This window comes from Tamandua tetradactyla, chromosome 26 (genome assembly GCF_023851605.1).
Source record: "Tamandua tetradactyla isolate mTamTet1 chromosome 26, mTamTet1.pri, whole genome shotgun sequence".
NCBI lineage: Eukaryota > Metazoa > Chordata > Mammalia > Pilosa > Myrmecophagidae > Tamandua > Tamandua tetradactyla.
Genome location: NC_135352.1, coordinates 19,577,247 through 19,590,124, shown reverse-complemented (window position 1 = coordinate 19,590,124; position 12,878 = coordinate 19,577,247). Strand labels below are relative to the sequence as shown.

At 36.4% G+C, this 12,878-nt stretch overlaps 1 protein-coding gene across 5 annotated transcripts in view; it reads right to left on the bottom strand.

Moving 5' to 3' along the window:
• Positions 1 to 6,836: 6,836 nt before the first annotated feature.
• The window catches only part of TUSC3 (tumor suppressor candidate 3), a 267,076-nt gene continuing 261,034 nt past the window's right edge, over positions 6,837 to 12,878 (bottom strand). For all 5 annotated transcript variants that reach the window (XM_077144665.1, XM_077144664.1, XM_077144668.1 and 2 more), the window contains one exon: positions 6,837 to 7,576. Coding sequence is in view for 1 of the 5 variants with exons in the window: in XM_077144664.1 (XP_077000779.1) it covers positions 7,561 to 7,576 (16 nt within the window). In the remaining 4 variants the exon portion in view is untranslated. The remainder of the gene's footprint in view (positions 7,577 to 12,878) is intronic.

The window sequence follows — 12,878 nt, the reverse complement described above, 5'->3', positions numbered from 1 at the left end:
ATGTGATTTTTCTGCTTTGATTTGTTGATATGGTGTATTACATTAATTGATTTTCTTATGTTGAACCATCCTTGCATACCTGGGATGAATCCTACTTGGTCATGATGTATAATTCTTTTAATGTGTTGTTGGATACGATTTGCTAGAATTTTATTGAGGATTTTTGCATCTATATTCATTAGAGAGATTGGTCTGTAGTTTTCTTTTTTTGTAATATCTTTGCCTGGTTTTGGTATGAGGGTGATGTTGGCTTCATAGAATGAATTAGGTAGTTTTCCCTCCGCTTCGACTTTTTTGAAGAGTTTGAGGAGAATTGGTACTAATTCTTTCTGGAACGTTTGGTAGAATTCACATGTGAAGCCATCTGGTCCTGGACTTATTCTTTTTAGGAAGCTTTTGAATGACTAATTCAATTTCTTTACTTGTGATTGGTTTGTTGAGGTCATCTATGTCTTCTTGAGTCAAAGTTGGTTGTTCATGTCTTTCCAGGAACCCGTCCATTACATCTAAATTGTTGTATTTATTAGCGTAAAGTTGTTCATAGTATCCTGTTATTACCTCCTTTATTTCTGTGAGGTCAGTAGTTATGTCTCCTCTTCCATTTCTGATCTTATTTATTTGCATCCTCTGTCTTCTTCTTTTTGTCAATCTTGATAAGGGCCCATCAATCTTATTGATTTTCTCATAGAACCAACTTCTGGTCTTATTGATTTTCTCAATTGTTTTCATGTTTTCAATTTCATTTATTTCTGCTCTGATCTTTGTTATTTCTTTCCTTTTGCTTGCTTTGAGATTAGTTTGCTGTTCTTTCTCCAGTTCTTCCAAGTGAACAGTTAATTCCTGCATTTTTGCCTTTTCTTCTTTTCTGATATAGGCATTTAGGGCAATAAATTTCCCTCTTAGCACTGCCTTTGCTGCATCCCATAAGTTTTGATATGTTGTGTTTTCATTTTCATTCGCCTCGAGGTATTTACTAATTTCTCTTGCAATTTCTTCTTTGACCCACTCGTTGTTTAAGAGTGTGTTGTTGAGCCTCCACGTATTTGTGAATTTTCTGGCATTCCGTCTATTATTGATTTCCAACTTCATTCCTTTATGATCCGAGAAAGTGTTGTGTATGATTTCAATCTTTTTAAATTTGTTAAGACTTGCTTTGTGACCCAGCATATGGTCTATCTTTGAGAATGATCCATGAGCACTTGAGAAAAAGGTGTATCCTGCTGTTGTGGGATGTAATGTCCTATAAATGTCTGTTAAGTCTAGCTCATTTATAGTAACATTCAGATTCTCTATTTCTTTATTGATCCTCTGTCTAGATGTTCTGTCCATTGATGAGAGTGGGGAATTGAAGTCTCCAACTATTCTGGTATTTATGTCTATTTCCTTTTTCAGTGTTTGCAGTGTATTCCTCACGTATTTTGGGGTATACTGGTTCGGTGCATAAATATTTATGATTGTTATGTCTTCTTGTTTAATTGTTCCTTTTATTAGTATATAGTGTCCTTCTTTGTCTCTTTTAACTGTTTTACATTTGAAGTCTAACTTGTTGGATATTAGTATAGCCACTCCTGCTATTTTCTGGTTGTTATTTGCATGAAATATCTTTTCCCAACCTTTCACTTTCAACCTATGTTTATCTTTGGGTCTAAGATGTGTTTCCTGTAGACAGCATATAGAAGGATCCTGTTTTTTAATCTATTCTGCCATTCTATGTCTTTTGATTGGGGAATTCAGTCCATTAACATTTAGTGTTATTATTGTTTGGGTAATATTTTCCTCTACCATTTTGCCTTTAGTATTATATATATCATATCTGACTTTCCTTCTTTCTACACTCTTCTCCATACCTCTCTCTTCTGTCTTTTCAGTTCTGACTCTAGTGCTCCCTTTAGTATTTCTTGCAGAGCTGGTCTCTTCGTCACAAATTCTCTCAGTGACTTTTTGTCTGAGAATGTTTTAATTTCTCCCTCATTTTTGAAGGACAATTTTGCTGGATATAGGAGTCTTGGCTGGCAGTTTTTCTCTTTTAGTAACTTAAATATATCATCCCACTGTCTTCTAGCCTCCATGGTTTCTGCTGAGAAATCTACACATAGTCTTATTGGGTTTCCCTTGTATGTGATGGATTGTTTTTCTCTTGCTGCTTTCAAGATCCTCTCTTTCCCTTTGACCTCTGACATTCTAACTAGTAAGTGTCTTGGAGAACGCCTATTTGGGTCTAATCTCTTTGGGGTGCGCTGCACTTCTTGGATCTGTAATTTTAGGTCTTTCATAAGAGTTGGGAGATTTTCAGTGAAAATTTCTTCCATTAGTTTTTCTCCTCCTTTTCCCTTCTCTTCTCCTTCTGGGACACCCACAACACGTATATTTTTGCGCTTCATATTGTCCTTGAGTTCCCTGATACCCTGTTCAAATTTTTCCATTCTTTTCCCGATAGTTTCTGTTTGTTTTTGGAATTCAGATGTTCCATCCTCCAAATCACTAATTCTATCTTCTGTCTCTTTGAATCTATCATTGTAGGTATCCATTGTTTTTTCTCTCTTTTCTACTTTGTCCTTCACTTCCATAAGTTCTGTGATTTGTTTTTTCAGTTTTTCTATTTCTTCTTTATGTTCAGCCCATGTCTTCTTCATGTCCTCCCTCAATTTATCGATTTCGTTTTTGAAGAGGTTTTCCATTTCTGTTCGTATATTCAGCATTAGTTGTCTCAGCTCCTGTATCTCATTTGAACTATTGGTTTGTTCCTTTGACTGGGCCATATTTTCAATTATTTGAGCCTGATCCGTTATCTTCTGTTGACGTCTGCGCATTTAGACAGATTTCCCTGGGTATTGGATCCAAAAGTTAGGAAGATTTTTGTGTGAAATCTCTGGGTTCTGTTTTTCTTATCCTGCCCAATAGGTGGCGCTCGTGGCACACGTTTGTCTGCGGGTCCCACCAGTAAAAGGTGCTGTGGGACCTTTAACTTTGGAAAACTCTCGCTGTCCGAGAGGTTCGCTAGCCGAAGCGGCTTGGAAGAGTTCTAGCCGGCCCGGGGACTGAACGCAGGGAGGGTTGCTGGCCGCCGCAGCCCGGGAAAGCGCCCGTCCGAATTTCCTAGTTGGCCCGGGCGACAAGCATGGCGGGAGGGCGCCAGCGGCAGCGGCCCATCCGGGAGAGTGCACGTTCCCGGGGAGTCACGGGTTTGGAAGGGGCCTCCCCCGCCCGTCACCATTCTCCGCGGCCTGGGGATTTCCGATCCAATTCTCTCAGTTGGTCCGGGGGGGCCGCGCGTGGTGTGGCCACCAGCCGCCGCAGTTTCAGGGGACCGCCTCTCCAATTCTCCCAGCCGGCCCGGGAAGGGGGAAGGGAGTTACTCCAGCCCGGGAAGGGGGAAGGGAGTGCCACCCGCGCGCCTCGGCGATCTCACCCAAGCGGCTTCTCTCAGCCAGCCAGCTGTTCCAGGATGGGGTACGCTGTCTTTTTTATCTCTGTTGTGGCTTTGGGCGCTGTTCTGTATCGTTTCTACTCCCCTAGTAGCTGTCCTGGAGAAGAAACTAAGATCCGCGCGTCTTACTAAGCCGCCATCTTCTCCGGAAGTCTGAATTCAGTCTTATGTGGTTACCCTTGTATGTAGCAGATAAGTTTTTCTCTTGCTGCTTTCAGGATTTTCTCCTTCTCTTCAACATTTGATAGAATGATTAGTATGTATCTTGGGGAAGGCCATTTTGGATTTATTCTATTTGGGGTTTGTTGGGCTTCTTTGATTAGTGTATTCATGTCCTTTGTAAGGGTTGGGAAGTTTTCCCCCATTATATCCTCAACAAATATTCCTAGCCCTTTACTCTTCTCTTCTCTTCTCCTTCTGGACACCAGTGATTCTTATATTTGTGTGCTTTGTTTTGTCTATCATTTCCCTGAGATCCAATTCCAATATTTCCATCTTTTTTTTACCCTTTACTTTTTGAGTTTTCAAAATCAGTTGTCCAGCCCTCTGGTTTGCTCATTCTTTCCTCTGCTTCTTCAAATCTGCAGTTGTGTGTCTCTAGTATATTTTTTATTTGCTGTACAGTATCTTTAATCTCTGTGATATCTGCTATTTTCTATATATTCTTCAGATTCCTCTTTATGGTCTTGTAGTGTCTTTTTGATCTTCTTTATGTCATTAACCATCCGTTGATTTTATTTAGTAGTTCTATGACCATCTTTGATTAGTTGTTCCAATATCTGTCTCCTCCAGTGTTTTAATTTGGTCATGAGGCTGGGCTATATCTGCCTGCATCATGATATGCTTAGTGATCTTCTGTTATCTTTGTGACATGTAAATATCTTGGTTTATTTTGGAAGTTGATTTCCTTCAGCAGCCTAAAGCCTTGTATTTGTGGGATGGATGTGGAACAGGATGCAGGGTGCAAGGCGGGACACAATAGTGTGGTGATATATTACAGTGCTGGTTGAGGATGCTACACTGGTGCCTGTGAGTGTGGGAACCCAGTGGCAGGAAGGGTATGGCTGTGTGGATGCATAGACCTGGGGGACAGGGCCCTGGTGTGAGCTCTTCTAGAAGTGGGGTCCGTTGTGCCCATGCTCAGAGCTCAGGGCAGCGGGTTGGTGTTGCACTTATGTGGGCTGAGGGTGGATGTGGCCTAGCTACACAGGTAAGCACTTGTCCAGAGCTGGGAGGCATGACTTGGGGTCATGCACATGCACATAGATCTGGAAGGGCAGTAAACTAATGTACACATGTGCAGAGCTCAGGGTGTCGGGGTGGGCTTGGACAACTGTGTGGGTGGGGGGTGGGTGTAGCGTAGGTATGGAGGTAAGGATCCACGGCCTCTATGCACTGGTGACTGCCTGTAGGGGCAGGGTTTGGGAGGTAGGGATTGGGAGGTAGGGCTGGGGAGGGGTGGGGCGAGACTGCGATTGTGAGGGAGAGGTGAGTTGTGTGGGAGTCTGGGGCAGATATGTGGAAGGGGTTGGTGAGCGAGGGTGCTTGGAGCATGAGGAGGGGTATGGACAATAGTGTTATGGTGGATGGGGTGAGTTGTGGGTCATGTGGCTGCACTGGTGAGGGTAGCGAGTTCAGGGAGTGCAGCTTGGCTTACTTCCTAGTCCCCAACTCCCCATCCATGCACTCCTCCGGTTTTCCATGTTTGACTGTTTGCTCCAGCTGCTCCATTTCCAGTTCTCTGCTTCTCAGTTCCTCAGCTTTTGCAGCCAGGCCCTTCCTATGTGGTACAGAAGACTCTCCTAGTAACTTACACCCTGGCATCACAATCTCAGTTTCCATCCCACCTCTTCTCTAGCTGTTCTTTGGAGCAGGGATGAACTCTAGCTATTCTATTCCACCATTTTCCAAGAACTCTCATCTTAACATTTTAAACTTAATTGTAATAAGCTTTGTGGATTCTGAGGAACTGTGTGTTGAAAGTCCATTCAAATATTTTATCCCTATATGCTCTAGCTAATGTGTTTGACCCCATCACTAGTCCTTCTTCCTAAAAAACAATATTGAATGTCATTGATCTGAAAATAATGTCATACATTATTCAGAATAACTACTCCCTCTGGAAGCAAATCATATTTGAAAAAGTCTTTGTAGTTTTGCTTATAGAACTTTCCAGTAATGACTAATCATGAGGCATTTTATTTCCCTCTATTGTCACACTAGAATCACTTTTCTAATGCAGCAATTGCCAATAAAGAAGTCACAGCTTTTTAAACTATAAAATTCTGAAGAAAAAAAAAGTTTAGTGTTTGGAATGGTTTTTAATGTTCAGAGAAAAATTACGTAATTTAGGCTAGAAAACATTTGCTATTATGAGATAGGGAAGTAGTTCTTACTTTGGCCAGTGTCTGAGAATTACCTGACATTGGTAATGGTTTGTCAGTATAATTTTATCAATTGCATATAATTTTCAAATTTAAGGGACCAACATAAGTATTTGTAGTTAGTAAATATTTGTAGTAATATTTGGCCTCAAACTCAATTTGTAATGTCTGTTCAAATGAACTTAAATGAATGTAAGCAATACTCAAAAGGATTAAGATTTCCATGCCAAGGGCACCTAGGGTTAAGCACCAAACAAATGATCAGACTCTCCTACTGCTTTTCTGTAAATGCCATTCTAGTACTAAATTTATTCATCTTTGAACAGGAAATAAGGACTTTTGTTACTTTGAATAGGTTTTGCAGTATGTGATAAGGTTGATATAGTTCTGAAACATTGTGCAGTTTTCACTGAATAGCATTGCTTTGACAAGGTAGGTTTCATCTTGCTAGAACACATACTGCCCTGGGATATAGCTTAAAATACACAGGCATAAAGAAGTAAATTCAGTGGTTGTACACTTTTTCCGAACAGAGTTCCCCATTGTCTGTAATACAGAACTTAATGAAAATTAGATAAGCCTAAAAAGAGAGGTGGGGGGGGGGGGGACCCAAAACTGAATTGAACTGATCAAACAATGTTCCTAAATCCATCTTTGGGTAGCACCATAGAAAATAAAAATTCACGTTTGAGAGTTTAAAAATCTGGTTATGAATTCTATCTTATTTTTGGCTTCCAGCTTCCATTACTTTTATAAGTCAGGTACGATTTGCATTTGCATTTCCTATCTAATTTACAAGTTGTTGAGAAGAATAAACACCATAATGTATATGAAAGTGCTTTTCTACACTAAAGTGGCATACAAAACTTATGGTTACATACCCACAGTTGGTTTTCAAGAAAGTTTCAATGAATCATCATCGTAGGGTAATTAACCTTTAATCTGAACTCAGGGAATGAGGGAATGAGGTTTTTTGATAGCAAGTGAAACAGACTGTGAAAGAAAGTATGGAAAAACACACAAGGCAAGTGGAAAACCACCACAGTGGGTTGGCTTTATTGTTATAACTCTGTATTCCTGGATAACACTTTTAAAGTTGGAGAGGAACTAATTCTAGTGTGTTGCTCCCATTGCCTGATGCCTTCGAGGAATGCTGATCTAGTGCACATTTGCTTTAGATTTACATCTCTGAAGAACTTTCTATGCCCAGGTTAGGAATCCAAATTGTAGGTACCACTCATCCAGCCCCCCTCCCACATACCTTTATCTAGTTATAGTTAATAAGAACAAAACAGTATTTGTAACAGTACACATCCTTTATAACTGAAACTGCAACAGTACAATATTTCAGTACATGACATTTTCATGCATATGCCTTAACCCTGTACAATCCTAAGAATTCTTAAACATACATTTCATAGGTTTCTTTTACTAACATTGTAGATTTCTTTACTAATGAGGGAACAGTTCTAAGACATGTATTCATAATCGCATTCCAATTTATTTCAATCCTGTAGCATACACTGAATATACCTGGAAATCAGTTTGATGTTTCTTTCATAGATTACTAGCTTTATCATCCATTTTCATAAATTAAATTTACTAGTGAAACCCACATTAAAAATTATACAAGAATAAACTAGGTTATCATAATCAACAAAAGAAATGAACCTGGGAATTCAAAACAGTATAATGTCAGGAAGTTTATCTTCATGGTAAACATTCACTTTATGCAAATCCCACTGGGCTTCACTTAATTAAAAAGCTGAAAAAGAAAGAAAATTATTATGTGATGAAGATAAGGAAAACATGAAATGCTTTCTATTGCATTCTAAATTAGTACATGTAAATATAACAAAAATGTCACAATTATTTTACCACCTCATAATTTTTATAGGGTCAGGGACGAGAGAAGATGCTGACAAGAACTTGGACTTGTGGTATTGAAGTTTGCATAAAATTACACATTGCTGACTAGAGCAGTATTTAAGTCAGTATTTAAAGTGTCAATCTAGGGGAAATAAAGGGATGTATTAAAAACAATATTTAGGGTGCATGGGTGGTTCAGTGGTAGAATGCTCGCCTTCCATGCAGGAGACCTGGGTTTGATTCCGGGACCATGCACCCAAAAACAAACAACAGCAGCAAAAAAACAATATTTAAAATCATTCAAATCTCCTAAGGAAATTATTTTTTTCTCATCACTGAATCTATAATTAATTAATTAAATAAAATGATTTTAAACACTTGTTCTTTGGTTAACGTAGTTTTCACTTTAATTATATTGAACAGCCAAAAGAAGCATATATATAAAGCATAATAAAATTATCTTATTTCATCTTATGATGAAACATCAGCATAAACAGATGCTTGTACATACGAGCAAAAGTAATGATAACCATGATATTCTGTTTTCAAACTTCCCTAAGCAAAGCTTGAATCTTATGAAAACATTTTTTTTAAGTTTTTAAAATGGTAAGTCAATTTAAAAAACATTTATTAAGCTTTTTCTTTTATAATTTTATCACTCTGTTGACATGTGGCATGTTCTTTGAGTTTTGGCAAAAAGACAACTAGAGACAAACCAATTTTTAACTAAATATTAAAGCGAAAATGAAATTAATATTACCATAGTTTAAAAGTTAGAAAAAAGTTCAAAAAATTAAGTTTAGTATTTGGATGTTTAAATTATAATATTATAGGCATATTTTGCTTTCTTTCTGAACCTCGGTTTCCTCATTAGTGAAAAGGTTTCTTTTAGATGACTCCAAAGTTATTTCTACTGTTAATATTTTATGATTCTGATGATACTATGTGGTATAAGTTAATAATATATATTTAAATATATTTTTATTATAAAACATATATAGTATATAATTATAAGGTGAATGTAATATATTTTGAATATAAATTATATGATATATAACGAAAATTGTAAATAAAGTAATTACGCAAGACAGGCCTGTGTAATTATTCTGTATGTGTTTCTGAGAACTGTTAAATTAAAAGAGAAATTATGTGCTGATTTCTAAACACAATTGGACAGCCCTACTTTTCAAGATAAATAGTTATGACTGAAGTACCACAAGAAGTAATCATGTTCATGAAGAAGTCAGCAATACACCTGTCAGAGATTAAATTATAGTTGCTGGTCAATCCACATAATTCTTAACAAAACTGATGGTAAAGCAGAAAGAATTATCTGTAGGTGAACTCTTTGGCATATTCTGTCCTTAATTATAAGTTTGCACTGATGATAAAGAGAACGGAAGAATAAGGGTTAAAGAAAAAAGAAAACCTGACCGTAGAATATTTTTAAACTGTAACTAAATTTTGAGAATCTGAAACCTAAAGAAACAGAGAATTTACAGGGTTTTTTGTTTTGTTTTGTTTTAAAAGAATGATCTGAAAATTTTAAGCTCTAGAACACTAAAGATCACCTTTTATTATTGTAAAAAAATATTATCCCCATTAAAGCAAAAATAGTAATGACTTTTTAAGATCCTTTTATATCTTCTAGCTTTTTGAAGACAGAAAGGTTAAGAAGGCTCCATGTTTTAGATATTTCTACACTCACAAAGTAAAAGCATCTTTGTAAATACTTTCTTAGTATAAAAATAGACTAAAGATCCTTAGTTACTATGCTATTTGTTTATGCTAGAGAGATTTTTCCAAATGGAAATACTTAATAATTAAAAAAAAATTATTACTGTGAGAATTGTAAACACATAAAGTAGTTATGCATCTTATATCTTATGCTAATGTAATTATCTTATGCAATGAAATTACAAATATATATTTAATTTTGAACTGGTTATTCTATTAATTGTGCCACAATAAGGGATAAATCTAAAAGAATAGAGTACTTTTTATCCCTTTATATATATATATATATATATAAAACCCGTTTTTTTTTTTTTTTTTTTTTTTTTTTTTTTTTTTACATGGGCAGGCACCAGGAATTGAACCTGGGTCTCTGGCATGGCAGGTGAGAACTCTGCTTGCTGTGCCACCATGCTATCCCTTAATATTTAAAGTGATCCTTTAAATTTAAAAAATGTTATACAAACTTCTCTAAAATAGTTTGTTCAAGACAACTGGAAAGACTTGAAATGCAAAAATAACAAAGATGTTTAGAGTGCTTCTTAGAAAAGCATGAACAGTTATTCTTAAAGTAATCATTCAGTATTTCATATTTGATTTTATTTTTATTACGTAATTACTAAATGTCCAGGTGTGTTTCAATATAAGTATTTTATATTGACATCATCACTCAGGGGATTCATTCTCATTTCTATCAGGGTCTGATATATTTCCTCTCTTCCCACATTTACTTGAACAATAATATTGATATAGAATCTAACATTAACTTACAGTTCTCCTAGTTTTATGCTTTTGGTAGCGCTTGGATATTATCATTCTTAATAATGTTTATCATAAAAATGTAGAAAATGCTTTTGGACCATACCTAAAAAATCTCAATACTACTACTAAAAATGGAATATATTCCATTGCTTTGGAGTGCATCAGCCCATTTCCTGAGAATGGGAGACATATGTGACTACCACCATCAACTTCCCACTGGCTTCCTCTCTCCTCTCTTGTCATGAATTTCGCTGTAGTAACAGTAGCCTACTCATGCATGACACTGACTACTCTGGCTTATTTTGAAGTGAATACATTCAATGTCAATAACTCAGGTAGCAATATAAGATGAAGGTTAAGTGGCAAGGGTGGTAAGTTTTACACAGGGTATTAGATATTAAGTCAGAACCAACAAAAATATGCCTCAGAATTTCTCTCTTCTCCTAGCCTAAAGGAATGCAACTACTCTCTTCCAGTCTGTTTAATTTCATTATTGCTTTAAGTACGTTGGAGACGCAGAGATGCACCATATATACAAGAAGGAATGAGGTGACAATCTCCAACTACTTCTTTCTTTTAAGACTGGCTTACTCCTTGTTATTACCTCATATCACCAAACATCCAGGATTTGGATAAAAATGTAGTTCTTGACTTACTGAGGAGTGATATTCAAAGGTTCATTTGTTAGTCTATTTGAAACACAAATACATTTTTTTAGAGAAGAATATTCAAAGTAATGGCTACTACCTCAAATTCAGACAAAATCCATTCAAATCAGGATTCAACCAAAAATCACTGAACATCTATTATGTATAAGAATATTGTGCACAGAAGGGTATTGCAGGAATGGAAGGATTGAAAATCATGGCCTTTACATTTCTTTATGTAGAGGAGAGAGAGACGTGGGTACAATGAACTATAACAGAGTCTATATCTGATATGATGGTGAGTCAGAGTGTTGCCGGAATTCAAAAACTAACAAAGCAAAACTCTTCAGTTTGAGAACAAGTAAGGTGAAGAGATAGCAGCCTAGGCTCATGAGTTGCATGAAGAAAGTTATCAAAGAAAGAACATATATTAAGTGTTGAATTTGGTATGGTTAAACCAGGAATCAACACACCCTTTCTACAAAGGACCCCAGACTAAGCTTTTTAAACTTCTGGACCAGAGGTCTCTGTTGAAATTATTCAGTGAAACTATTGCAGTATGAAGGTAGCCATGGATAATATGTAACCAAATAAGCCTGACTGTACTTCTTAAAATTTTATGTATGAACATTGAAACTTAAATTTTATATAATTTTCACATGTCACAAAAGACTATTATTCTTTTGATTTTTTAATGATTTAAAACTGTAAAAAAAAAAAACACACAGAAAACTGCTTAGTTTGTGGCCACACAAATAAAGGCAGCGGGTTAGATTTGGCCGTAAGTAGTGGTCTTCCAAACCCTGCAACCAAGGTTACCCTAAAGGTGAGAACAAACAGGAGAGACAGATGGAAACAAATTTTAAAGAATTTTTAACGTGATTCACAATCATGTTATGGAATTATATAGCTAAAAAATTCATATTGTAGAAGACTAGTTAATGGCACTGGATGGAATAAACTCACGATATACAAAAGAACAAACAAGCAGTTTACAAAACATATATGGTATAATCCTTTCCTGGTTTAAAAATAATAAAAGCTAAACTGTTGATACTTGAAAATCTGTGTGTAAAGCTTATGAATTTCATTTTCTTCACTTTGTTTTTTTTAATGTCTTCTAGGAGGAACATGTATTAATATCCCCTCATCCTTCTTGTTAACAATTAATGGATTTTGATGAAGGGCAAGATAATCAGCTACATACCTTAAAACAGTAATTGTGTCATTACTCTAGAATAAGGGATGAATTATGGAGGTTACATAATGACTAGCTATAAGGGAGATAAATTAAGAGGCTAGGTGATAGTCTGAGAAAGATACGAAGTACAGAAATTAAGACAGTAGCAATGAGAATGTAAAGTGATGGAGGCCAAAATCAAAGACCATAATAAGGATGAGGATGAGGGATCAGTGCAAAATGATTCCAAGGCTTCTATTTTATATGACTGTGAGAAAAACCGTGTCTTAGGAAAATGGGGAGAAGAGGAGAAACAGGTTTGGAAGAGAGATGAGGTTGTTTTTGGTCATGTTGATGGTGAGGTGTTAATGTGATATTCAAGTTTGGTTCTATATCTCAGGAGAAAGGCCAGAATTAGGTATATTTGGGAATTAGGTAATTTGAGTAATTAAAAAGAAAAAGGAAGGTGTAAGAGTGATGTGTTATGAGAGCTAGGATACAAAGTTTCAAAGAGGTGCTGGTCAACTAGAATGTTAGTAAGCTATCACATGGGTTGAAGAAGAGACCGCTGGATTTGGTCATTGGGTCGTTCCTGAAGGACCATAAATATATCTAAAGTATGTTTGTTCCTTTCTCTTCCTGTGAAATATTCTGAACAGGCACCAAATAGTGGCTTCCTGTTTGTTAGTTTTTTGGGTTTTACTCAGCTAGAATTAATTGCTCATCTGTTCCTGGTGTTTTGCAAAAAGCAGAGAATACACAAATGCTCTTCAATGAATGAACTACATCCAATTGTGAGTCAGCAAAATTTTATTTCAAGATCTTCAGCCGGACAGAATTTTGTTGTGCCCTATTCTTTTTTCCTGTTTTCAAAC